At 45.8% G+C, this 27941-nt stretch overlaps 1 protein-coding gene and 1 non-coding gene across 7 annotated transcripts; one reads left to right on the forward strand and one right to left on the reverse strand.

Annotated features, from left to right (window-relative positions):
• LOC137341948 (protein PML-like) lies at positions 1-21400 on the reverse strand. Of its 6 annotated transcripts, none has more exons than XM_068005471.1 (8): positions 21312-21400; positions 18406-18524; positions 14533-15029; positions 11423-12000; positions 10291-10364; positions 8086-8320; positions 2645-2773; positions 1-1009 (listed from the first exon to the last, which is right to left on the reverse strand). In XM_068005471.1, exons 3-7 carry the CDS (start codon positions 15024-15026, stop codon positions 2700-2702), a joined length of 1455 nt encoding a protein of 484 aa, XP_067861572.1. In that variant the 5' UTR covers positions 15027-15029; positions 18406-18524; positions 21312-21400; the 3' UTR covers positions 1-1009; positions 2645-2699. The 6 variants fall into 6 exon arrangements, with proteins under 6 accessions (XP_067861572.1, XP_067861573.1, XP_067861575.1 ...); XM_068005472.1 differs by having other exon boundaries at positions 18402-18524; XM_068005474.1 differs by lacking the exon at positions 2645-2773.
• trnas-cga (transfer RNA serine (anticodon CGA)) lies at positions 20185-20303 on the forward strand. The gene is made up of 2 exons: positions 20185-20222; positions 20258-20303. It is a non-coding gene; the product is annotated as a tRNA-Ser (tRNA).
• Positions 21401-27941: the final 6541 nt, after the last annotated feature.

Genomic DNA, 27941 nt, shown 5'->3' on the forward strand with positions numbered 1-27941 from the left:
TTTCACAATGAATGTGTTTGGTCATTTATTAAACTTTCATCTATAAAGCTGAGTGTTTCTAACAACATTTTAATAAAGCACATTTCTGATATAGCGCTGGTTAAACATTAATATCTCAAACACCACCACCTCCCTGTCTTACTCAGTATTTCTATATCTGTCTGCATCCCTTTCTCTTTTTAAAGTTAACTTCCTGTTCTTTAGGACTATGCTCTGTCCTAATGTGGGAATGGTTGGGGAGCTGATGCAGTGCCTCTATTGACACTCTCACACTCGGTGCGGGGTCTGCCACATCAGGCGTGAGAATTTTTGTGGATTTGTTTTTGGTTTGAAATGACAGCAGAGCTTCCCAATGGTTCAGTGAGTTTATCAGAACCAACAGAATTGTGAGCTTTATCAAGTTTGCAGACAACACTGAAATAGCAACAGTAGAGACAGAGGATGCGACAAAAGATATACAGAAGGAATTTAGATTAGGAAGACAAATAAAATGTAATATTGGTAACTGCAAAGTATTGCTTTTTGGGCAAAGAATGGGCAACATAGTTACACAATGAATAGGACTGATTTGGCACAGGAACTCAGTAAGGGACCAGGAAGCTGTCATCCTCTTAATCCTCTGTGCCTGAAAGATTTTGTAACAGATTGCAAGCAGCGCTTCAAAGAAATCATAGAATCTTACAGCACAGAAGGAGGCCAATTGTGCCTGTGCTGGCTCTTTGAAAGAGATATCCAATTAGACCCACTGGCCTGCTCTTTCCCCATAGTCCTGCAATTTTTTCCTTTCCAAGTATTTATCCAATTCCCTTTTGAAAGTTTCTATTGAATCTGCTTCCACCGCCCTTTCAGGCAGCGCATTCCAGATCATAAGTATTAATGAACATTTGCATTGCTTGCTGAACAAAGCTGGTGTTTGTGGCTCTGCTCCAATCTGCCCAAGTGCACCACGTCGAAACTTTTATCTCCGATTCATCTCAGTTGGAATCTTCGGAATCTATCTGTATTAGCTCTATTGGAAAAGGAGGAAAGAGAGGATCAAAATTGGACAGTGTGTGAGTGGCTGCTCAAATACATCACAAAATAATAACCGTACGCACATAGGGGGGAGTTTTAACCCCCAAGAATGGGTGGGTTGGGGGCAGCTGGGAGAAACCCCAATGAGGCGCAAGAGCGCTACAACCAAAGCCACATGACCACCAGGTGTGTCACTGACCAAGCCATCGGAATGTTGAAGATACGCTTCAGGTGCCTGGATAGGTCGGGAGGAACCCTTCAGTACTCTCCAGCGAGGGTGTCCAGAATCATCATGGCGTGCTCTGTCCCGCACAACATAGCGCAGCAGAGAGGATTAGAGGTGGAGGAGGACAAAGGTACTCGTCAATCATCCTCTGATGGTGACAACATTGAGGAAGAGGAGGAGGACTATGAAGATGGGGCACCCACCGCCAGACCAGCCATGCACATTACTGCTAGGGGTGCCCTCATCTCTTACAGGTTCTCTTAGAGTGGGATAAAAATCGACAATCCGGTGTCTACCACCAGCCCCACCTCGCCTCGCACGCCCCCCTCCACCCCTTTGCACAAAACAGTCCTCCAACCACACATACACCCACCCAATGGGTCCAGTTATATATTGGCATTCATCATGAAGCAAATGAAAGGACGACTTCACACTCGAGACCCAATAATGGACAAGACGTGAAAGTGGTGCTAATTAATAAATTTTATGTGCCAATATTATAAAAAGGAAACTTCACAACATAACACATTTTCAAACACCCTTGTGCATGCCACTGGTGAACTACAATTTCGTGAACTTACACTTCCTACCGCTTCTACATTGTGCATCCCCTGTGGCTTCAGCAGAGGTAGAGGAAGGTTGCTCAGATCCCTGCCCTGACTCTGGAGATGCTTTTGGCCTACGACCTATAGGTTTTGAGGGCCCTGCCAAAGACTGTTCCACCTGCACCTGCGCAGGCAGATTCAGTGATCGAGAGAGGAGGCAGCATTACAGATACTGGTTAGTGGGGCGGTGGGGGAGCAACGGGTGAGACGTAGGAAGATTTTGAGTGTAGTTCCCACTTCCATGTCCCCTTTCACCATCATCCCTCCCCTGGGCCAGCATCACATCACCCTTCCCACTCTGCTGGAAAGCAGCTTGATGCACATCAATGACCAGTAAGGCCACGGATATGGTATCGGTCATCCTGTTTAAGGCGGCAGATAAACTGGCTTCCAAAGTCTGCATGGCCGTGGTCATGGCTTGTATAGACTCATTTGCGAGCTGTGCTTGAATCTCCACAGAGGCGGCCAACTCTCTCCCTGGCAGACTTTCTCACAATTAGCCGGGACAACAATCCTCTAGCGATGGAGTTGGACTCCTCCATCCTCTCTGTTACTGTGGAGAGGGTGCGTAGCACATTTTCCAGTACCTCGAAAGTTGCAGCTGTACCTCAATCATTCTCATTCTCAACAACGGCCCCCAGGGTTCAGCTTCTGTTTCCAGCTGAGCAGAGCTTGGAGATATGTACACCCTCCGACCTGGACTCGCCACAGCTGCCCCTGCCACCAGTATCTGCTCGTGCTTGCTTGTGAGTTGTGACTCACCAGGTGAAAACTCAACTAACTACATAAGAGGACCCACCAAAGTGCCATTTTTTGCGCTGGTGCATGGCTGTATGTCCTGTGACGGTGCACCCTCAGAAGGAATGGAGGTTCTCTGAGGAATCAATGTCATGCATCTCTGCACATTCTTCTTGTACGAGTGAAGGCCCTGGCAGACAACAGAAAGCGATATGAATTAGTCATGGCAAAGTAACAATCTTGCCAATCACCACATTCAGCTTTCTCATAGTTCAGACATTGATGAAATAAAGTCACCATGTGTGTGAAAGATGTTTCAGTTCTGTCACCAGGCATCTGCGGGTTCCTGAGAGGGATGCAGATGTGCCACTTATCTCCATGGCAACCTCCTCTGCTTCTGTCAGCTGGACTATTTGTAGAGGGCCACCTCCAGTCCTCTCACTCTCCCTTGTGTTCTGCGCTCTTTTCTCCTACAATAGAGGAGCTATTACTCTACTGGGTGTATACCATAGGCCACCAAATAGCGGGTAGGGGATGGAGGAGCAAAATTGTAGGCAAATTACAGAAAGATGCAAGAACTGTACAGTAGTGATAATGGGGGACTTCAATTATCCCAATATAGACTGGGATAGAATAGTGTAAAGGGCAAAGAGGGGGAGGAATTCCTGAAATGTGTACAAGAGAACTTTCTTGATCATTGTGTTTCCAGCCCAACAAGGAAGGAAGCAGTCCTGGATCTAGTTCTGGGGAATGAAGTGGGGCAAATGGAGCATGTTTCAGTGGGGGAGCATTTGGGGAACACATTTGTGATCACAATACCATTAGGTTTAGAATATTTATGGAAAAGGACAAAGAAAAAAATCAAATGCAAAAATACTTAACTAGAGGGGGGGCTAATTTTAATGAGTTGAAAAGGGATTTTGCCCTGGTGGATTGGAATCAAGAATTGGTAGGCAAAACAATAATTTAACAATGGGAGGCCTCAAGGAGAAGATGGTTTGGATTCAAAGTACACGTTCCCACGAGGGGAAAGTAAGGACATCTAAAGCTAGAGTTCACTGGATGACTAAAGATACAGAGACTAAAATGAAACAGAAAAAGGCAGCTTATGACAAATGTAAGTTTCATAATAAAGTAGAGAACCAGGCTAAATACAGAAAGTAGAGGAGATTAAAAAAAGGGAAGAGGAGCAAGGAGAGAGTATGAGAATAGATTAGTGATTAATATAAAAGGGAACCCAAAAGTCATTCATAAACATGTAAGTAGTAAAAAAGTAGTCAAAGGAAGCTTGGCCGAATAGGGACAAAAAAAGGAGATCTTCTTGTGGAGGCAGAGAGTATGGCTGAGGTACTAAATGAATACTTCACATCCGTCTTCACTAGAGAAGAGGATGCTGCCATTGTAACAGTAAAGGAGGAGGTAGTACCGATATTGGATAGGATAAAAATAAATAAAAAGGAAGTACTTAGAATGTTGGCAGTACTCAAAGTAGAAAAGTCACCCGGTCCAGATGAGATGCATCCTAGGTTACTGAGAGAAGCAAGGGTAGAAATTACAGAGAATCTGGCCACAATCTTCCAATCCTCCTTAGATATGGGGACAGTGCCGGAGGTCAGGGGGATTGCACCCTTGTTCAAAAAGGGGGAGAGGGATAAACCTGGCAACCACATGCCAGTCAGCCTAATAATTCGGGACAAAATTAATTGGCACTTGGAAAAGTACGAGCTAATAAATGAAAGTCAGCAGGGATTTGTGAAAGGGAAATCGTGTTTGACTAACTTGATTGAGTTCTTTGATGAAGTAACGGAGAGGGTTGATGAGGGTAGTGCGGTTGATGGTGTGTATATGGACTTTCAAAAGGCATTTGATAAAGTGCCACATAATAGACTTGTAAGAAAAATTAAAACCCATGGGATTAAAAGGGACAGTGGCAGAGTGGATACAAAATTAACTAAGGGACAAAAAGGAGTGGTGAACGGTAGTTTTTCAGACTGAAGGGAAGTATACAGTCGTGTTCCCCAGGAGTCAGTATTAGGACCACTGCTCTTTATGATATATAGTAATGGCTTGGACTTGGGTATACAGGGTGTAATTTCAAAGTTTGCAAATGACACGAAACTCGGGAATGTAGTAAATAATGTGGAGGATAGTAACAGACTTCAGGAGGACACAAACAGACTGGTGAAATGGGCAGACACATGGCAGATGAAATTTAATGCAGAGAAGTGTGAAGTGATACACTTTGGTAGGGAGAATGAGGAGAGGCAAAATAAACTAAATGGTACAATTTTAAAGGGAGTGCAGGAACACAGACCTGGGTGTGTATGTACACAAACCTTTGAAGGTGGCAGGACAAGTTGAGAAGGCTGTTAAAAAAGCATATGGGATCCTGGGCTTTATTAATAGAGGCACAGAGTACAAAAGCAAGGAAGTTACACTAAACCTTTATAAAACACTGGTTAGGCCTCAGCTGGAGTATTGTGTTTAATTCTGTGCATCACACGTTAGGAAGGATGTCAAGGCCTTAGAGAGGGTGCAGAGGAGATTTACTAGAATGATTCCAGGGATGAGGGACTTCAGTTATGTGGAGAGACTGGAGAAGCTGGGGTTGTTCTCCTTACAGCAGAGAAGATTAAGAGGAGATTTAATAGAGGTGTTTCAAAATCATGAACGGTTTTGATAGAGTAAACAAAGAGAAACTGTTTCAAGTGGCAGAAGGGTCAGTAATCAGAAGACACACATTTAAGGTAATTGGTAAAAGAACCAGAGGTGACATAAGGAAACATTTTTTTTTAAAACATAGCGAGTTGTTCTGATCTGGAATGCACTGCCTGAAAGGGCGGTGGAAGCAGATTCAATAATAACTTTCAAAAGGGAATTGGATAAATACTTGAAGGGAAAAGAATTACAGGGCTTTGGGGAAAGAGCAGGGGAGTGGGACTAATCGGATAGCTCTTTCAAAGAGCCAGCACAGGCACGATGGGCCGAATGACCTCCTTCTGTGCTGATACATACTGCGATAAGGGGTGAAAGAACAGACCTGAGTGACTGATGGTGATGTATTCACCTGATGGATGCAGTGCATTTGGTGAGGATGACTGTGAAACCGATGGATCATATTGCATAAGGACTGGGGTGAGTGGCAGCGGCGGATGGATACATGGGAAGGTGAGGAAGTGCATAGAAAATCAAGGATGGGTGCTGCTGAAACGTAAGTGGGTATGAGGAGCAATGTGATGGAATACACTTGGCAAGAAAGAGTGAGAGGGGGGTGCTGGACACCACAGGATATAGGTGAATCAGCAACTGTACTCACTTTTCCTAACTTGGTTAGATCATTAAAGCACTTCCTGCACTGCAGCCAAGACTGGGGCACCATGCTCCTGCTGCTCACCTCCTCAGCCATGCCCTCTTTTTGGCAGAACCAGATTTCTTCCTCCCATCGCTGGAGTAAATTATTTCCTTCCTGGTCCTCACTGCACCCAGCAGTACTTAAAGGGAAACCATCTGTGAATCTGGGTGCTGGCTTTGCTCCCTTTGAATCCATTGCTTCATTTCCTCCTTTCTCCTCCAAAATCCATTTTTGCATTGGCCCTTTAAATGGTGGACTTCAGATCGTGTCACGTGCGTGCGCAGTACGCCCGCTGCGCACTTTGGAGACGCGAAACCCGGAAACAAAAATTATTGGCTTCAATTAAGTTGGGATTGGGGGTAATATTCTGGCATGGGTGGAGGATTGGTTATCGAACAGGAAGCAGAGAGTTGGGATAAATGGTTCATTTTCGGACTGGCAACCAGTAACCAGTGGTGTTCCACAGGGGTCGGTGCTGGGTCCCCAACTCTTTACAATCTATATTAACGATTTGGAGGAGGGGACCGAGTGCAACATATCAAAATTTGCAGATGATACAAAGATGGGAGGGAAAGTAGAGAGTGAGGAGGACATAAAAAACCTGCAAGGGGATATAGACAGGCTGGGTGAGTGGGCGGAGATTTGGCAGATGCAATATAATATTGGAAAATGTGAGGTTATGCACTTTGGCAGGAAAAATCAGAGAGCAAGTTATTTTCTTAATGGCGAGAGACTGGAAAGTACTGCAGTACAAAGGGATCTGGGGGTCCTAGTGCAAGAAAATCAAAAAGTTGGTATGCAGGTGCAGCAGGTGATCAAGAAAGCCAACGGAATGTTGGCTTTTATTGCTAGGGGGATAAAATATAAAAACAAGGAGGTATTGCTGCAGTTATATAAGGTATTGGTGAGACCGCACCTGGAATACTGCATACAGTTTTGGTCTCCATACTTAAGAAAAGACATACTTGCTCTCGAGGCAGTACAAAGAAGGTTCACTCGGTTAATCCCGGGGATGAGGGGGCGGACATATGAGGAGAGGTTGAGTAGATTGGGACTCTACTCATTGGAGTTCAGAAGAATGAGAGGCGATCTTATTGAAACATATAAGATTGTGAAGGGTCTTGATCGGGTGGATGCAGTAAGGATGTTCCCAAAGATGGGTGAAACTAGAACTAGGGGGCATAATCTTAGAATAAGGGGCTGCTCTTTCAAAACTGAGATGAGGAGAAACTTCTTCACTCAGAGGGTGGTAGGTCTGTGGAATTTGCTGCCCCAGGAAGCTGTGGAAGCTACATCATTAGATAAATTTAAAACAGAAATAGACAGTTTCCTAGAAGTAAAGGGAATTAGGGGTTATGGGGAGCGGGCAGGAAATTGGACATGAAGCTGAGTTCGGATCGGTCAATGCCCTGTGGGTGGCGGAGAGGGCCCAGGAGCTATGTGGCCGGGTCCTGCTCCGACTTCTTGTGTTCTTTAGATTTGTGGTTGGGATCAGATCAGCCATGATCTTATTGAATGGCGGAGCAGGCTCGAGGGGCCGATTGGCCTACTCCTGCTCCAATTTCTTATGTTCTTATGTTCTTATGTTCAGTACATTGTCAGAGGTGCTGTCTTTTGGATAAGACATTGAACTGAGGCCCCATCTGTCTGCTCAGTGGACGTAAAAGATCCCATGCCATTATTCTAACATGAGCAGGGAGTTGTCCAGTGTACTGGCCAACATCCGTCCCTCAACCAACGCCAACAAAAGCAAAAGCAAAATACTGCAGATGCTGGAAATCTGAATAAAGAGAGAAAATGCTGGAAACACTCAGCCAGTCAAGTAGCATCTGTGACGAGAGAAACAGAGTTAACGTTTCAGGTCGATGACCTTTCATCAGAACAAAAGCAGCTTAACTGATCATTTATTTCACTTGTTTGTGGGACCCTTCTGTGTGCAAATTGGCTCCCAATTAAATAACAACAGTGATTACTTGTCAAAATTAATTCATTGTCTGTGCCGTGCTTCAGGACATCCTGATGGTGTGGAAGGCATTCTATAAATGCAAGCTCTTTCTTTCTTGAAGAACATAAAAATTCACACAAAAGTACAGAATGGATTTATTTAGAGTGTTAAAACATTTGTGAAAATGTAAAGAATGTTACTTTACCTACTGTGTCCACAATAATGGATTCCGCTAGGTATCCAACGTCCTCAGCACCCGATGCGACGCTTGCTATGCGGGGGGTAGGGCTGTTCGCGCGGTAGTTGGCAGAAGAGGTGAAAAGTCCCTCTGCGCTGTTACTTGCCTCCTCTTTCACGCGCTGTTTTTTGGGGCTTTGTGGCTCCCCTACTGCATCGGATTTTCTTTTGTCGAAGCTTGTTCGAGAAGTGTCCGCCACGTCCTGAAGAAATGGGTCATTGTTCAACAAGCTTCTGATGCCGCGTAACCGACAGAACACAAACCCCATTCATGTGGAAGCAGCAATTACTCCAGGCCCCGTATTACAGTCAGGCCTTTCCTCATGCACCCCCCTTTATTCTGACATTCAGATTCCATATCAAGTCAAATGGAATTTAAAATTTACAGAACAAATTGTCCACTGTGGTGAAGGGGTCAAATCCCGGGGGAACACAAGTTAAAAATTAGGAAGTTAGGAGTAAGTAGGGAAGTTCAGGAGGGATGATGGAAGAGAGAAAGCATAGGGCAGGAGGAAAGGGGGAGAGGGAGGGAGGAGAGAGAGGGGCAGGGCAGATGGGCAGAGAAGGAGGGGGAAAGGTGAAGGATGGGGGAAAAGGAGTGGGACGGTGGATGAAGACAGGAAGAGGAATGGCGAGAGGGCAGCAAATGCTCAGCGCAGGCTCCAACCAATTCTGTCCTAAAATGGCAATTAGGGTCCTACGTACATCATATTACATATTGAAAGCAACTTACCACCTGAAACAGGCAAGCGCTTTTGGCCGCCCAGTGGTAGGCACCAGTAAAAATGGCAGCAAACAGGGCGTTGGCATTAATGGGACGGTAAGGCTACCGAAATCATTTTGAGCCCCTTAATGTTAGCACGTCAGCACGTTAAAATCGACCCATGGTAATCAGACTGCTGTAGCAGGAATGAAGCAGTGTGTCTACATCAGCAGCACCTTATTCAGTGTAACTAAACTGTGCTACGAATCAGGATAAAGAAGTGGAATGGGAGGTAGAACATTGCGAGATAGGACCCTGCTTCCCTGGAAGCGCGCTTGATGCAGTTCATAGACCTGGAGCCCCTCCTAGTAGGTTCTTCCCAGGTAAAATCTCCATAGACACACTGATAGGTGCAGGAATAACAGTATATGAAGTGATGATTTCACTGTTTATCAAATTATGAGAGCAGTGGGGCCAATAGTGCGGTCGCTGTAGGACCACTGCCCCGAGGCGCTCTGTGCACTGCACATTAATGAGCTGACCTCACATGGTAGTTAATGCGAGATCAGCTCATTTAAAGAAGAAAAATTGGGAGCACAAGGCCTGGGGCCAGAATTTCAGTTTCCAGCAAGCAACGAAGGGCTACTGCCTGCCCACTGGGTACAAGCACTTTTTTTGTACAACAGCAGCGGGGAAGCACTTCAGCCAAAGAGCATAGGAGGAGGAGATAGGCTGGGTGACCCTAAGGAAAGGGAAGGGCCACCTAGGCAAAAAAAAAATGTTTCTTTCCTTTACTGGGTGTCCTCTTCAGTAAGGATTGGGATCAGGTGCTTGGTAACTAGAGCTGCTCAATCTCTGGTCACATTATGGGGGGGGTGGGGAATAACAATACAAATGTTTTTATGGCCCTAATGAGTCTTGCACACAGGTCAGACTCCCAGCATCCTTTGTGCAGCTGACTGGCTGCGTTAAGTGCATCAGGTGTGTCGTAAACCTCAGGCCCATGCACTCGATAATACAGTGCCCACCTGCCCCAATGTCAGCCCACATAACAGGGCACTTAGAAAGGCAAGCATGGCAACCCATCGATTGTCTCCACAGGGAAACCAAACACAAGGCAGGAAAAACATTCACCACCTGACCACCTGTCACACTTTCCATCAGGACAAATACATCCACCTCATGGCTCGTGATATACAGCAGGGTCAAGTAGGTAAAGAACCAAGTAATACAGGGGAAATGGAGTAACAACAGAAAGCTCTGCAGGTCTGACAAAGCTCTGAATTTGGTTTGGAACTTCTCAGGAGGCTCCTGTACACGGACACTGGCCCATCAGCGTTTGTCGCTAATAGAGGTAAAGGTTCCATGTCCATCGCTAATTTGACCTACTCTTCAGTTGCTGTAAAATCATATTGCAAGATAATAAACTGCTTTAAATCCTTGTACACTGTATTAATGATATATATTCACCTCATTACAACACAGTACAGCAGTACTGCATCCAGGGATCTGTAGCCTCCCATCTGAAACTGATTCTGGTCTCACTGAAAAGGAATAATTTAAATAAATGTATAGGTGGTATATACAACCAGTTCTAACACATGTATGAACTGATTAATATCTGTTTAATTACATCATTCATTCAAAGCAGTTCTTGGAGTTGGCCTTGTTACCAAACTGTTACAAAGAGAACCAAGTGATCATTGGGAGCACAACTCCCAGAGAGCAGTAACCAATAACTACAGGTTCCTAATGTATAGATACACACTTAGACTCCTCTCCTTTTATGTTCAGAGCTTTTTTCACCAACAGGTGCCTTACTTTCGAGGATTTGTGCTGCCACTGGAATTTTTCCTTGATTGTTTTCAAAGTGCTACAGAGATAGTGGAGTGCTGGCTCAGAGTATCCCCACCACCTGCTCCAACGTGAACACTCAACTAAGCAATCCTGGGAGGTACACAGGACCCTGGCAATGTGCTGGGAGCTGTACAGGGAGTGAGCCCGGGTAACGCTGCTGGGAGCTGTACAGGGAGTGAGCCCGGGTAACGCTGCTGGGAGCTGTACAGGGAGTGAGCGCGGGTAACGCTGCTGGGAGCTGTACAGGGAGTGAGCGCGGGTAACGCTGCTGGGAGCTGTACAGGGAGTGAGCGCGGGTAACGCTGCTGGGAGCTGTACAGGGAGTGAGCGCGGGTAACGCTGCTGGGAGCTGTACAGGGAGTGAGCGCGGGTAACGCTGCTGGGAGCTGTACAGGGAGTGAGCGCGGGTAATTTGTTGGGAGATCCACAGGGGGTGAGCTTGGTTAATTTGATGGGAGATCCACAGGGGGTGAGCTTGGTTAATTTGTTGGGAGATCCACAGGGCGTGAGCTTGGTTAATTTGATGGGAGATCCACAGGGTGTGAGCTTGGTTAATTTGTTGGGAGATCCACAGGGGGTGAGCTTGGTTAATTTGATGGGAGATCCACAGGGCGTGAGTTTGGTTAATTTGATGGGAGATCCATATGGCACTCAGCCACTGCTCTTTGAGTTTAGGGCAATTATTGCCTTTAACTAGTCGCCATTTAATAAAAGCAGGAGGGCGGAATCCTTGGTATCTACTCACGTTTTGTGATGATCAAATTGCCCAGCATTTTCTTTGGTGATACCCAACACTCCTGAAAATCTATCACCGTGTTCTCCATCCGTACGTCCAGCGGCTTCTCTTCCCGGAGGCTGCGGAGCGCTGATTTGATCGTTCCTTGCAGCTCCAAGACCTCCTGCTCTGTGGCGTAGCGCAGCATCTGGGACACTAGGCCTTTGCTCACCGCCACTCTTTTCAGCACATTCTCTGTTCTTGTCAACGTTTCCTGCAGCTTCTGTGTGTTAGCTGAGTGAAGTGCCTTCAGCTCATTCAGTAGCCTGCTCTCCTCCTCCTTAACCTTTTCTATGGCAGCTGTAACTCTTGCTTTGATGAGTTCTTCCATCTTGTATTTATCAATATTCAGCTTATCTACAAGCATCTCCAGGTCCTGCTGTGCTTTGACATACTTTGTCTCATTCTCTTGCACTGCACCCAGCATTTCTCCAAGCTCATTCTTCTGTCTGGCAATCTGATTCCTTATGTCACTGCAGTTATGGTCCTTATGTTCCAGCACCAAACACAGCACACACAACCACACTGAGCAGGTGTTGCAGTAAAGACTAAATAGAAAGTAGAATTAGAAGATTTTGCAGACAACTGCACCAAATGGAAGTTATATTCTGCCTAGCTTTGGTGACCCCACATCACACATGTTCCCTCAGTGACAGGCTGGTACTCTGCCATGCACAATGCCATAGCTCGGGGCAGGCTGATCCTGTACCATCCACATTCTCAAAGTAAGCAATAGACTGATCCTCTCCAATGCCAATTCCCCAAGCAAGGGGCACAGACTGACCGTGTACTATTCACATTCCCCGAGTGAGACACAGACTGACTGTGTACGAGTCACATTCCCAGAGTGAGGCACAGACTGACCGTGTACTATTCACATTCCCCGAGTGAGGGACAGACTGACCGTGTACTATTCACATTCCCCAAGTGAGACACAGACTGACCGTGTACGAGTCACATTCCCCGAGTGAGGGACAGACTGACCGTGTACTATTCACATTCCCCGAGTGAGGGACAGACTGACCGTGTACTATTCACATTCCCCGAGTGAGGGACAGACTGACCGTGTACAAGTCACATTCCCCGAGTGAGGCACAGACTGACCGTGTACTATTTACATTCCCCGAGGGACAGACTGACCGTGTACTATTCACATTCCCCGAGTGAGGGACAGACTGACCGTGTACGAGTCACATTCCCTGAGTGAGGCACAGACTGACCGTGTACTATTCACATTCCCCGAGGGACAGACTGACCGTGTACTATTCACATTCCCCGAGTGAGACACAGACTGACCGTGTACTATTCACATTCCCTGAGTGAGACACAGACTGACCGTGTACGAGTCACATTCCCCGAGTGAGACACAGACTGACCGTGTACTATTCACATTCCCCGAGTGAGGGACAGACTGACCGTGTACGAGTCACATTCCCCGAGTGAGACACAGACTGACCGTGTACGAGTCACATTCCCCGAGTGAGGCACAGACTGACCGTGTACTATTCACATTCCCCGAGGGACAGACTGACCGTGTACTATTCACATTCCCCGAGTGAGACACAGACTGACCGTGTACTATTCACATTCCCCGAGTGAGGGACAGACTGACCGTGTACGAGTCACATTCCCCGAGTGAGACACAGACTGACCGTGTACTATTCACATTCCCCGAGTGAGGGACAGACTGACCGTGTACGAGTCACATTCCCCGAGTGAGACACAGACTGACCGTGTACGAGTCACATTCCCCGAGTGAGGGACAGACTGACCGTGTACTATTCACATTCCCCGAGTGAGGGACAGACTGACCGTGTACGAGTCACATTCCCAGAGTGAGGCACAGACTGACCGTGTACTATTCACATTCCCTGAGACACAGACTGACCGTGTACTATTCACATTCCCCGAGTGAGGGACAGACTGACCGTGTACTATTCACATTCCCCGAGACACAGACTGACCGTGTACTATTCACATTCCCCGAGTGAGGGACAGACTGACCGTGTACTATTCACATTCCCTGAAACACAGACTGACCGTGTACTATTCACATTCCCTGAGACACAGACTGACCGTGTACGAGTCACATTCCCTGAGACACAGACTGACCGTGTACGAGTCACATTCCCTGAGACACAGACTGACCGTGTACTATTCACATTCCCAGAGTGAGACACAGACTGACCGTGTACGAGTCACATTCCCAGAGTGAGGCACAGACTGACCGTGTACTATTCACATTCCCTGAGTGAGGCACAGACTGACCGTGTACTATTCACATTCCCTGAGTGAGGGACAGACTGACCGTGTACTATTCACATTCCCCGAGTGAGGCACAGACTGACCGTGTACTATTCACATTCCCTGAGTGAGGCACAGACTGACCGTGTACGAGTCACATTCCCTGAGTGAGGGACAGACTGACCGTGTACTATTCACATTCCCCGAGTGAGGGACAGACTGACCGTGTACTATTCACATTCCCTGAGCGAGGCACAGACTGACCGTGTACTATTCACATTCCCCGAGTGAGACACAGACTGACCGTGTACTATTCACATTCCCCGAGTGAGGGACAGACTGACCGTGTACTATTCACATTCCCTGAGGGACAGACTGACCGTGTACTATTCACATTCCCCGAGTGAGGGACAGACTGACCGTGTACTATTCACATTCCCTGAGTGAGGGACAGACTGACCGTGTACTATTCACATTCCCTGAGGGACAGACTGACCGTGTACTATTCACATTCCCCGAGTGAGACACAGACTGACCGTGTACTATTCACATTCCGAGGGACAGACTGACCGTGTACTATTCACATTCCCGGTTTTCAGGTCTGTGCTGAACGGTCCATTTGAAGGATATGAGAGTGGCCTAAGTTGGACTCTTCCTCTCACTCCATGTGTGGGACACAGCTACTTGCTATTCAGCACCTCTCCAGTGTTCATGGTGGCCCTCTCTCTCAGGGTTGGCAAGCTGTGAGTTCAATGAGATCAAGGTGGAGAGAAAATACAAATAAAAAACCTCCAAAAAGGAAACAGTCAGGCCATTCCTTCAGGAGGCAACATTACCTGATTTGATTATCATCGTGAATACTGCAAAAACGGTGCTTTCTCCTGCTGAAAATCTTCAGGAACTCATCCGAATCCAACTTCCTCAATGTCCCCAAGGTCTGAACGTGCTTGTTATGATCCGTCATTAGCACCTGATGTGTATGGAGGCACTTTGTACACAGGAGCTTGTCACACTCCAGGCACATGAACTCTGGAGGAGTGTTGACCTCACAGGGGGCACAACGCAGTTCCACATTTGCTAGAATTTGCTGGTGCTTGTTCACTTTACTCTGCAAGTTTGCTACAAGTATGTTGTCCTGTAAGGAAGTCAGGCCTCCCTTGGTCACCATCTCACAAATGGGACATTTGACACCTTTCTCATTACATTCACGCTGGAGGCAATCTTCACAAAAGGTATGGAGACACAGAAGAAGCTTGGGCCTAGTGACTGGCTGGTTGCAAATTGCACATTTAAAATATTCCTCGACTCTTACCTCTGACACAGTCGCCATAATCTGAAACAAGAAATAACCTGTATCAAGACAAACTTATATATATAAAGATTACCTGAGCCACCTGGTGGCCTGTGATTGACTTGTCGACACAAATAACACAGATATCCGGTTACAGTACAAGGCAGGCTCAGAGTTTCCAGGTAAGTCAGAAAATTTGTAAAAGTGCAGTTCCAAAATCCCTGCAGCAATGTGCGAGGGAACCCAAAGCTGCTCTCCACCATGGAGTGAGTGGCAGCTCTGCAGGGATCTGCAGAGAGTCCCCAAAGACCAAAGCACAAAATCTACGGTGGCTACTGAAACCAGTTTACAAGAGGCTTTTACTCTGGATTGGGCAGAGTACAACATGGGAACGTAGGAACAGGACTAAGTGTTTCAGCCCCTCGAGCCAGTTAGATCACGGCTGATCTGTACCTCAGCTCCATTTACCCCCTTTTTCTCCATATCTCTTGATAACCTTACCTAATAAAAATCTGTCGATCTCAGTCTTCAAATTTCTATTGTCCCAGCGTCCACAGCCTTTTGGGGGAGAGAATTCCAGATTTCCATTACCCTTTGTATGAAAAAGTGCTTCCTGATATCGCTCCTGAAAAGCCTAGCTCTAATTTTAAAATCATAAACCATTCTTCTGGATTTCACCACCACCAGAAGTAGCTTCTCTGTATCGACTCTACAGAATCGTTCTATCATTTTAAACACCTCAAGTTGATCACCCCTCAACCTTCTAAATTCAAAGGAATACAAACCTCTTTGACCAAGCTTTTGATCTCCTGTCGTAATATCTCCTTATGTGGCTCGGTGTCAAATTTTGTTTGATAATCGCTCCTGTGAAGCGCCTTGGGACGTTTTACCATGTTAAGGGTGATAGGTAAATGCAAGTTGTTGTTGTTTATACAACTTGTCTTCATAATTTAACCCCTTAAGCCCTAGTATAATTCTGGTGAATCGTCACTGTACCCTTTCCAAGACCAATATATCCTTCCTGAGGTACTTGATGCCACGCTTGGCAGCATTTGACCGAATGTGGCATCAAGGAGCCCTAGAAAAATTGAAGTCAATGGTAATCAGGGGGAAAACTCTCCAGTGGCTGGAGACATACCTAGCACAAAGGAAGATGGTCGTGGTTGTTCGAGGCCAATCATCTCAGCCCCAGGACATTGCTGCAGGAGTTCCTCAGGGCAGTGTCCTCGGCCCAACCATCTTCAGCTACTTCATCAATGACCTTCCCTCCATTATAAGCTCAGAAATGGGGATGTTCGCTGATGATTGCACAGTGTTCAGTTCCATTCACAACCCCTCAGATAATGAAGCAGTCCGTGCCCACATGCAGCAAGACCTGGACAACAGCCAGGCTTCGGCTGATAAGTGGCAAATAACATTTGCGCCAGACAAGTGCCAGGCAATGACCATCTCCAACAAGAGAGAGTCTAACTACCTCCCCTTGACATTCAACGGCATTACCATTGCCAAATCCCCCACCATCAACATCCTGGGGGTCACCATTGACCAGAAACTAAACTGGACCAGCCACATCAATACTGTGGCTACAAGAGTACATCAGAGGCTGGGTATTCTGTGATGAGTGACTCACCTCCTGACTCCCCAAAGCCTTTCCACCATCTACAAGGCACAAGTCAGGAGTGTGATGGAATACTCTCCACTTGCTTGGACGAGTGCAGCTCCAACAACACTCAAGAAGCTCGACACCATCCAGGAAAAAGCAGCCCGCTTGATTGGCATCCCATCCACCACCCTAAACATTCACTCCCTTCACCACCGGTGCACTGTGGCTGCAGTGTGTACCATCCACAGGATGCACTGCAGCAACTCGCCATGGTTTCTTTGACAGCACCTCCCAAACCCACGATCTCTACCACCTAGAAGGACAAGGGCAGCAGGCGCATGGGAATAACACGACCTGCACGTTCCCCTCCAAGTCACACACCATCCCGACTTGGAAATATATCGCCGTTCCTTCAACGTCGCTGGGTCAAAATTCTGGAACACCCTACTTAACAGCACTGTGGGAGAACCTTCACCACATGGACTGCAGCGGTTCAAGAAGGTGGCTCACCACCACCTTCTCAAGGGCAATTAGGGATGGGCAATAAATGCCGGCCTCGCCAGCGACGCCCACATCCCATGAATGAATAAAAAAAGGTGCAGTGCCCAAAGCCAAAAGTAGTAGTTGAAATGGGGCCTGACCAAGGCTCTGGTCATCCCCTTTGTATTTCAGCCTTCTTGAGATAAAGGCCAACATTCCATTAGACTTTCTGATTACTTTTTTGTACCCCTGCACCAGCTTTCAGTGATTGGTGTACCTGAACACACAAATCCCTTTGCTCCTCCACTGTTCCAAGTCTCTCATCATTAATATTCCGATTTGTCTTTCTTGGATACAAAGTGAATGACCTCATACTTCTCCGCACTGAATGCCATCTGCCAAGTTTTGCCCACTCATTTAATCTGTAACTTCCTGCTCCCATCTACACCATTGACTGTGCTTCCTAACTTAGTGTCATCTACAAACTTGGATATACAACTCTCTACTCCTTCATCCAAGTCACTGATATATATGATGAAAAGCTGAGGCCCCAGTTCAAATCCCTGGGGACCACCACTTGTCACATCGCACCAATCAAAGTGCATTCTCTTTATCCCTACTCTGTCTCATACCTCCCAACCAATTACTAACTTATGTCACAAGAGTAAGAGATCAGCTGGGAGAGGACCTTGACCGCAGGCTTCCCATTCCTGCTCTCCGGCAGATTCCAGATCATCAGGAAGGAATGTCCAGCAGTCAGGGCATGACTGGAGGAGGCACGGACAGGGCGGCCCCTCATCTCAGATCTCCACAGTCTGAGCCACCTACAGTTTTCACACCGTCACTATCTCAGATTTGTACAATCTCCAAAGCCCCAGTATTAACTGGGCATGCTTGGTTCTGATGCCTGTTTAAACCCTGCCTGATTTTCTACTCCATTTAAGTCAATGGAGCATAAAATCAGGCTGGATGTACAACAATATCTGACCTGAACCTGCCCCATTCCTGCTGGAAGGGTTAGGTTAAAGTCGGTTCTCTAGCATCTCAGCCTCCCGCCCTCCCAGACTCCCACCGTCTCAGCCACCTTTCAGGTCCCAAAAGTTTAAGAAAATTTACGCTTCTCTGTAGATGCGACAAAAAAAATCCTCTCCCATTTTGAATACCACCCTGTTAAGCCCATTTTAAAAAGCTGTAAGAGAGCAAAAGAAAAACAAGACAGTAGTATACAATGAAAAAATATTCAGCCCATTGAAAAATTCATTTAGATTAGAAGAAATTGCACCTCTAATATCTAAAAATAAACATAATTTGAAAAACACTAATTTTAATACTTGCGTTAAAGAGAAGTCCTGGTTCAGTGAGAGAAGAGTGCCTTCAGTGAAGTCTTTGAGTGAGCAGACTTGAGGTTCGTAGAGTAAAACCTGACCTTTCAATTTTAGAAAAGCTACAAGAAACTGTTGAAACAAAAACAGAACCAGTGAGATTCACTGTCCCAATATCATATTACATTTAATGGACAGGAAGACAAAAAAAAACTTGCATTTGTATAGCACCTTTAAGTATTAAACATCTTGAGGTGTTTCCAGAGGTGAAGACAGATACAGATCAGTAATATAATTAAAGGAGAACAAAGGCATGGTCAAAGAGGATGTCTTCAAGAGGCTTTTAAAGGTGGGGAGAGTTTTAAGGAGAGAGTTCCAGAGTGTAAGGCCAAGACATTTAAAAGCACTGCCATCAAATATTGAGCAGACGGAGGAGGTGATACACAGATCGCCAGTCAGAAGAACGCACTGGAACATAGAGATGGGGGAAGTGCAGAGGTGGGATGGGAAAGGCTGTAGAGGGAATTGTAAATGAAGACTTTGAATTCAGTGTGACATAAAAACTGAGAAGGCAGAAAATAAACAGCAATTCAGTCGGCACCTGTAAAGAGAGAAGGCAGGCTATAATGTTTTGGGTGTATAGCCCTCATCAAGGCCTATCTTTCCTCTTCACAAATGCTGACCAATCTGCTGTGCGGTTCCAGCATTTTCTGTTTTTATTTCAGATTTCCAGTTTTTCTTTTTTATTTTACTCTTTGAATTCAATGTGTTGGGGTTGGGGAGCCAATGGAGATTAGTGAAAATAGGCCTAATAGGGGAGCAAGATTTATTACTGGATAAGATGCAAGTGGCAGAATTTTGCATGAGCAGGAGTTTATCCAAGTTCAGGCAACCAGCAAGTTTTATATGTGGACTTTCAAAAGGTATTTGATAAAGTACCACATAACAGACTTAATCGGAAATTAGAAGCACGTGGGATTAAAGGGACGATGGTAACTTGGGTATGTAATTGGCTAAGGGAGGAGGCAGAGAGTAGTGGTGAATGGATGTTTTTCTGACTAGAGAGAAGTATGCAGTGGGGTCCCCCAGGGGTTGGTATTAGAACCACTGCATTTCTTGTTATATATTATTCATTCATGGGATGTGGGTGTCGCTGGCGAGGCCGGCATTTATTGCCCATCTCCAATTGTCCTTGAGGTGGTGGTGAGCCGCCTTCTTGAACCGCTGCAGTCCGTGTGGTGAAGGTTCTCCCACAGTGCTGTTAGGAAGGGAGTTCCAGGATTTTGACCCAGCGACGATGAAGGAACGGCGATATATTTCCGAGTCAGGATGGTGTGTGACTTGGAGGGGAACGTGCAGGTGGTGTTGTTCCCACGTGCCTACTGCCCTTGTCCTTCTAGGTGGTAGAGGTCGCGGGTTCGGGAGGTGCTGTCAAAGAAGCCTTGGCGAGTTGCTGCAGTGCATCCTGTGGATGGTACACACTGTTGGATTGTGGTTTGTTTTTGAATGGTATGTGTTTGAATGCAGCAGTGCTGCTTGTGTTTTGTCAAGTTGAACAAGCGAGGACGATGTTAAGCGATAGGTTGTAAAATGCGAGTTGTTGTGAGAAATGTGTGTGTGAATGTTGGTTTCACTGCGGGGATGGTGAACTTCATGACTGGCACTGCCTGATAAGTCGTGCAAGAAGAGTGAATGGTGTGTGTTTTGTGTTTGCATCGGAAGAAACAGTACGAGGCAGCTCAGTAAGGATACAGATTTTGGAGGACACTTTTGAGCATTGTAGTGGCTGGTTGTCAGGATGGCCGAGTGGTGTAAGGCGCCAGACTCGAGGGCTACTTATCCTTACCTTACAAAAGGTTGGTGAATTCTGGTCCCTTTCTAGGGACGTGGGTTCGAATCCCACTTCTGACATCAGCATTTTATCCACACAAATGCCGTCAGCGTCAAAGAACCTGCTCAACTCTGCTTCAATTTACACATCGTCACTTTAAGTACCTCAACGGTCTTGCCGTTTGCCGACAAAAGTGAATTAGATCAATACTTGAAGGGAAAAGATTTGCAGGGACTATGTGGAAAGAGCAAGGGAATGGGATTAATTATTCAAAGAGCTGGCACAGACACAATGAGCCGAATGGCCTCCTCTTGTGCTGTACCTGCTAGGATACAAGCAAGTGAGTGCATGACCAGGGGCCAATAACCTGTAAGTAGGAACTTTCAAAAGGCAATTGGACAGGTACTTGAAGAGAACTAATTTGCAGGGTTGTGGGACTAAATAATTCGATGATTCTATGACTGCCATCATCTCAGCCTCCTGCTGTCTCAGGCACCCACCATCTTTGCTATATGACTCCATTAGGCTATGAACACAGGAAAAAGTGGGGGAAAATAGAGGCTGTTCACACTTAAAAGTGTGCAGCACTCTGGAGGCAGAGTCCCTGAACATGCAGCTGCTGTGCTTCAAAGCCATTGTGCCTTTTGGCAGCTAGTTAGCTTTTAATATTCGATTAAAAGAACGTGTATATTAGGGCCCCAATAGCACAAAGTACTAAGCGGGACAGATCAGAAGGGCCAGGTTTGATCCCACGCTATTAGCTGATTTCCTCCAGGACAGTGACTCGGGAGCTACAATTGGCCTTAGTAGCCGTCTAAGGAACAAAGGCTTGCATTTATATAGCGGCTTTATATGGCAATCTCAGGATGTCCCAAAACGCTTTACAGGCAATTAAGTACTTTTGAAGTGTCGTCATTGTTGTAACATAGGAAACGCAGCTCCCGCTGACACTCTCTCTCTCTCAGGAAAGGACCCTCTCTCAATCAGCAGCCCCATTTCTGCATTTTAAAAACTGCACTCATTTCTCAGATACAGAGCCCAGTCCACCCAAAGTTCCCTTACAGTGCCAGTTAACTCGTAATACTTACAGCTCAATTAGTGGCTGCCCGTTCCTGGAAGGACTTCTCACTCCGCACACAACTACCTCGGGAAACGAAACTCACAAACTGAAACTAACTGAGGGGTAGGGCTCAGTGACTGCACAGAAAGCAAGCTGCTGATTGGCACAAGCAAGTAAATGCATGATCAGGGGCCAATCATGTAATTTTCTGAACAAACAACATTTGATTCATTTGGCAGTTGAAGAGTTTCACTTTCTGGCAATAACAACAGGGGGAGGGTGGGTGTAATGCTGCAACTTCAGGCAGAGTGTGTAATGCAACTACAGGCAGAGAGTGTAATGCTGCAACTACAGGCAGAGTGTGTAATGTCTGCAACTACAGGCAGAGAGTGTAATGTCTGCAACTACAGGCAGAGTGTGTAATGTCTGCAACTACAGGCAGAGTGTGTAATGCTGCAACTTCAGGCAGAGTGTGTAATGTCTGCAACTACAGGCAGAGTGTGTAATGTCTGCAACTACAGGCAGAGTGTAATGTCTGCAACTACAGGCAGAGTGTATAATGCTGCAACTTCAGGCAGAGTGTGTAATGCTGCAACTACAGGCAGAGTGTGCAATGTCTGCAACTACAGGCAGAGTGTGTAATGCTGCAACTTCAGGCAGAGTGTGTAATGTCTGCAACTACAGGCAGAGTGTGTAATGTCTGCAACTACAGGCAGAGTGTAATGTCTGCAACTACAGGCAGAGTGTATAATGCTGCAACTACAGGCAGAGTGTATAATGCTGCAACTACAGGCAGAGTGTGTAATGTCTGCAACTACAGGCAGAGTGTGTAATGCTGCTACTACAGGCAGAGAGTGTAATGCTGCAACTACAGGCAGAGAGTGTAATATCTGCAACTACAGGCAGAGTGTAATGTCTGCAACTACAGGCAGAGTGTATAATGCTGCAACTACAGGCAGAGTGTATAATGCTGCAACTACAGACAGAGAGTGTAATGTCTGCAACTACAGGCAGAGTGTAATGTCTGCAACTACAGGCAGAGTGTAATGTCTGCAACTACAGGCAGAGTGTAATGTCTGCAACTACAGGCAGAGTGTATAATGCTGCAACTACAGGCAGAGTGTGTAATGTCTGCAACTACAGGCAGAGTGTGTAATGCTGCAACTACAGGCAGAGAGTGTAATGCTGCAACTACAGGCAGAGAGTGTAATATCTGCAACTACAGGCAGAGTGTAATGTCTGCAACTACAGGCAGAGTGTATAATGCTGCAACTACAGGCAGAGTGTATAATGCTGCAACTACAGACAGAGAGTGTAATGTCTGCAACTACAGGCAGAGTGTGTAATGTCTGCAACTACAGGCAGAGTGTGTAATGCTGCAACTACAGGCAGAGTGTGTAATGTCTGCAACTACAGGCAGAGTGTGTAATGTCTGCAACTACAGGCAGAGTGTGTAATGCTGCAACTACAGGCAGAGTGTGTAATGTCTGCAACTACAGGCAGAGTGTGTAATGCTGCAACTACAGGCAGAGTGTATAATGCTGCAACTACAGGCAGAGTGTATAATACTGCAACTACAGGCAGAGGGATGGCATTCGAATTAAGAGGAGTAAACTGTACATATAGTTTGATGGGGAGGCAAGAACAGTCAAATTTGATAGAATAGATTATTTGCCTTAAAGATAGATAATGTCGGCATAGAAGGACAGGTGGGATTTTGGCTTTTTTAATTCATTCTCGGGATGTGGGCATCGCTGGTAAGGCCAGCATTTATTGCCCATCTCTAGTTGCGTTTATACAACTGAGTGATTTGCTAGGCCACTTCAGAAGGCAATTAAGAGTCAACCACGTTGGGGTGAGACTGGAGTCACATATTGGCCAGACCGGGTAAGCACGACAGGTTTCCTTCTCCAAAGGACATTAGTGAACCAATTGGATTTTTTACGACAATCTGACAGCTCCATGCTCACTTTTACTGAAAACAGCTTTTTAAAAACTGAATTCAAATTCTCAAACTGCTATGGTGAGATTTGAATTTACTATCTCTAGACTATTAGCCCAGACCTCTGGATTACTAGTCCAGTAACATAACCACTACACCGCCGTACCCCCTGTGTGATCGCTGCGCTGGTTCTGCACCAGCCAGTACCGTGTTTTGTGCTGAGTCTGCACCAGTGGCACGAGAGGCTTCAGCTGCTCCGTGGCACGTGCCTTGTTTTGATATGAAGTAGCGATCTTTTGTGCTGTCTTGTACCATTGGCTGAATGCCATTATAGAAAGGTTACAGCATGGAAGGAGGCCATTCGGCCCATCGAATCCGTGCTGGCTCTATGCAAGAGCAATCCAGCTAGTCCCTTTCCCCGTAGCCCTGCAAACTTTTTCCTTTCAAGTACTTATCCAGTTCCCTTTTGAAGGCCATGATTGAATCTGCCTCCACCACCCCCTCGGGCAGTGCATTCCAGATCATAACCACTCGCTGTGTAAAAAAGTTTTTCCTCATGTCACCTTTGGTTCTTTTGCCAATCACCTTAAATCTATGTCCTCTGGTTCTTGACCCTTCCGCCAATGGGAACAGTTTCTCTCTATCTACTCTGTCTAGACCCTTCATGATTTTGAATACCTCTATCAAATCTCCTCATAACCGTCTCTGTTCCAAGGAGAACAACCCCAGCTTCTCCAGTCTATCCACGTAACTAAAGTCCCTCATCCCTGGAATCATTCCAGTGAATCTCTTCTGCACCCTCTCTAAGGCCGTCACATCTTTCCTAAAGTGCGGTGCCCAGAACTGGACACAATACTCCAGTTGTGGCCGAACCGGTGATTTATAAAGGTTCATCATGACTTCCTTGATGTTCCTATTCTGTTGCATCAACAAATGAAGGTGAACTCCTTCTCTTTGATCCCAACATTACTGAGCTTTTTGCTTGTTCTGTATTTCGACAGTTTTTTTTTTTGGAATCTTAGAATTTGTGTTCAATTTGGAGCAGAGCAGCCATTTGTTTATACTTTTGAGGGAACTTTATTTCCGCACTCCAAAGTTACAGCACCTAGTCTGTCTTAGCCAGTCGGAGCCACACCATGGGCATTCCTGTAGGGATTCCACTGGATCTTTGCAAGGTGAGATGAGGAGCAGATGGCCCAGCAGCATCATAGACAGGTGAGTCCGATGCGCAGGAGGGTGCGTTGAAGAAGAGACTATCCAAGACATCAGGTATACAGGCCCAAACACAGTTTCTCCCTGATGTCAGAGGACCTGTGTCATAGAAGACTAAGATTCATTGGTGAGGCAGTTACTGAGCTGTGCCCTCTTTTAAAGGAAGATCTGCAGACCTCCTCCCGGACTGGCACTGCACTGCCTGTGGTGGTTAAGTTGATAACAGTATTGATCTTTTATGCTACTGGATCCTTCCAAGCTGCTGAAGGGGACATGACTCCCTCTCCCCCTTCCCCCCTCCCCCCCCACTACTAGCTCCACCACTGAGGAGACTGCAGTAACTGATATCACTTCTCACATCTAACCCACCTACCTTCTATACCTCGTGATATCTTCCATTCACAGGATCGCACCTGCTCCCTTTTGAAGGCCTGCAGTGAATCTATGCTCACTGAACGTCCTGCAATCTGTTCCAGAGGTTGCTGACTCTCTGAAAAAAGTACCTCCTAATATCTAACCTAACTCTTTGCTTTCTTATTTTGTACTGATGCCCCCAGTCCTCCCCTCCCTATTCGGTTCAAATAACAGAATCTAGTCCCTTCATCATTCGAAAAACCTTAATTATATCACCTCAAAGTCTACACTTGGCCATTAAAAAGCCCCAGTTCCCTGCATCTGTCCTGAAAACAAAGAGCTTTAAGACCAGATATCATTCTGATGGCCCTCCTCTGGACCTTCTCTCGGGGCTTTGTTTATTCCACACAAGGGGACCAAAACGCCGCACAGTATTCTAGATGCAGCCATTCCAAGGTCCTGTACCGATAGGTATTGCATTTCTAGTTTTATATTTAACTGCCCTATCTATACACCCTAACATCCATTTTATTTTCTTATGGCCTCACGACACTGGTTATGGACCTTCAATGTTTCATGATCTACAATCCCCAGGTCCCTCTCATCTTCCATAGGCCTAAGTGAGTTACCTTGTATGATATACACATGCCTGAAATGACCCTGGCTCAAATGCATCATGGTGCATTTATCCAAATTGAAGGGCACTCACCGCATACAGGCCCATTCACTCAACGTGTCTCGTCCAACCTGCAATCGATTTGTTTAATTTATATTCCTACGTACTGCACATATTTTTGCATCATCAGCAAAGTTGAGAATTGTTCCCGATGCCTTCCTCCAAATCATTGAAGATGGTGAAGAGCAGCACAGATCCCTGTGGGATCCCTTTAGAGACCAGACCCCTTGCAGAGCTGCTACAATTAATAACCACCCTCTACCTATGCGAATACAACCAATTCACAACCCACCTCAATATCTGCCTGCCAATCCCACAGGACACAATGGCCCAGAAATTGCTTTTAAATTAACGGTGAGCTTAATAACGCTCACCGTATTAGTGGCAAAATCGAAGAGCAAGTTCCGGTGACCGCACAGGCGCAGTCAAACGTGGAAATCCAGAACTTGCTCTTCCTGGTTCGCTGGTGATCTGACAGCTTCGCCTTAAAGGGACATCGCTGGCTGCAATCAATGGAATCAACTTGCTCTCCTGCCCAGCTGGAAATGAACTAATTTCACCACAAAACAGGTACACTCAGTTTTTTAAGTCTAAACTAAGTTTTAACAGCATGGTAAGTCTTAATGATTGTCAAACAACCTCTTTGGCACTAAAAATTAATTTTTAAAAATGTGGAGTTTCATTACTCCTGACTTTAATAGTTTTTGGACATTTAAAAACAAATTTTAATTATAAAATGTTTTAAAACTTTGTTTTAGTTTTTCCTTCTGTCTGTTTTATTTCAGTCTTTTAATCTTATCCTCTCTTTATTTCGCTTTCTCCGTGTCATTTTATAATACCTTATGGGGCACATCTGGGTTTTTAGTCTGTTGTTTGTCTATGAACTGCACATCCTGATTCTCACAGCATGGCTTGCTTCAAGCTGATTGATTGAGGGGCCTTACAGATCCTTTCACTACTCACACAGCCCTGGAAAGAACTAATGGTTCAAGGAAGTTACATAGTATTTACAGCACAAAAACAGGCCCAACACTCGATTCCGGTGGTTATGCTCCACACAAGCCTCCTCCCAACCTACTTCATCTAACCCTATCAACATATCCTTCTATTCCTTTCTCCCTCACATACTTATCTAGTTTCCCCTTAAATGCATCTTTGCTATTTGCCTCAACTATTCCATATGGTAGCGAGTTCCACATTCTCACCACTCTCTGAATAAAGAAGTTTTTCCTGAATTCCTTACTGGATTTATTGGTGACTATCTTATATTAATGGGCCCTAGTTTTGGACTTCCCTGCAAGTGGAAACATCAACATCAGTAAACAATGGGGAGGTGGCTTGTAACTGCAGGCTTCCTCATCATAACAACCCCTTGTTTTGACACTGACAGTAATCAGAAAGTAGATTTTCACCTGTCAAACTGCTGCATCCATTAACATTTTAAGCTTGCTGCCCCTGCTGTCAAAGTAATTTTGTCTTAACTGAACCCTGATCAAAAAGGATTTCCTCTTACAGTCTGCTTTCTATTTTGTATCTACAGAGAGAGCAGACTCCATTTTAGAAATAAAAACAGAAAATGCTGGAAACACTCAGCAGGTCAGGCAGCATTTGTGGAAAGGGCAACATAGGGTTAACGTTTCAGGTCAACGACCTTTCATCAGAACTGGAATCTGTTACAGACGAACAGCTTATAAGCAGGTACAGAGCCAGGGAAAAGAATCATAGAATCTTACAGCATAGAAGGAGGCCATTCGGCCCATCATGCCTGTACCGGCTCTTTGAAAGAGCGATCCAATTAATCCCACTCGACCCACTCTTTCCCCATAGCCGCCAAACAGAAGGCGGTAACTTAGTGGGTGAATTTAAATCCAATGAGCGGTGACCGTTGCTGGTTTGCCGCTCAGAGCAATTTACAGGCCAGCTTTAGTTACCAGCTCTCTCGAGGCCCTGTATCAAAGCCTGGGACAATTGAGACACACAATATCTACCGGGCTATCATCATCCAATAACTGTGTGATCTTGTCAAAAAAATTCAACCAAGTTGGTGAGACAGATCCTCTATTCCCTAAATCCATTTTGGAATTCCCTAATAACCACTTCTCCTTCTAAACGATTGTACAACCCAACTCTAATATCTTCCAGCAATTTGCCCGTAACTGATGTCAAAACTAACTGGCCTCTAATTGCCAGGTTTTGACTTTCCCTCCTTTTTAAGTATAGGCACCAGATGGGCCTCACTCCAGTCCACAGGAACAATCCCAGACCTCAACGAGTTGTTAAATGTATAAGCCAGCAACTGGCATAACACAGCCCCCACTTCTTTCAGTACTCTACGGTGAACACCATCAGGGTCTGCTGAATCCCTAATCTTAGCCGGGTTATTTCTGCATCGACTTGCATGGATTCAGTTTTAGCATTGTGTCTATCTATCAGCACTGGCAACTCAGTATCATCTTCAGTCGTGAAAACAGATT

The sequence above is a fragment of the Heptranchias perlo genome, chromosome 25 (genome assembly GCF_035084215.1).
Source record: "Heptranchias perlo isolate sHepPer1 chromosome 25, sHepPer1.hap1, whole genome shotgun sequence".
NCBI classification, from domain to species: Eukaryota; Metazoa; Chordata; class Chondrichthyes; order Hexanchiformes; family Hexanchidae; genus Heptranchias; species Heptranchias perlo.

Excerpts from the sequence above, each read along its gene's own strand:
- LOC137341948 (XM_068005471.1), bottom strand. The coding sequence starts at position 15,026 with ATGGCGACTGTGTCAGAGGTAAGAGTCGAGGAATATTTTAAATGTGCA. Across the intron at positions 12,001-14,532 it reads CACGATGATAATCAAATCAG|TCTTTACTGCAACACCTGCT; the intron begins GTAATGTTGCCT and ends CTTTCTATTTAG. Across the intron at positions 8,321-10,290 it reads CTGTACTGTGTTGTAATGAG|GACGTGGCGGACACTTCTCG; the intron begins GTGAATATATAT and ends CCATTTCTTCAG.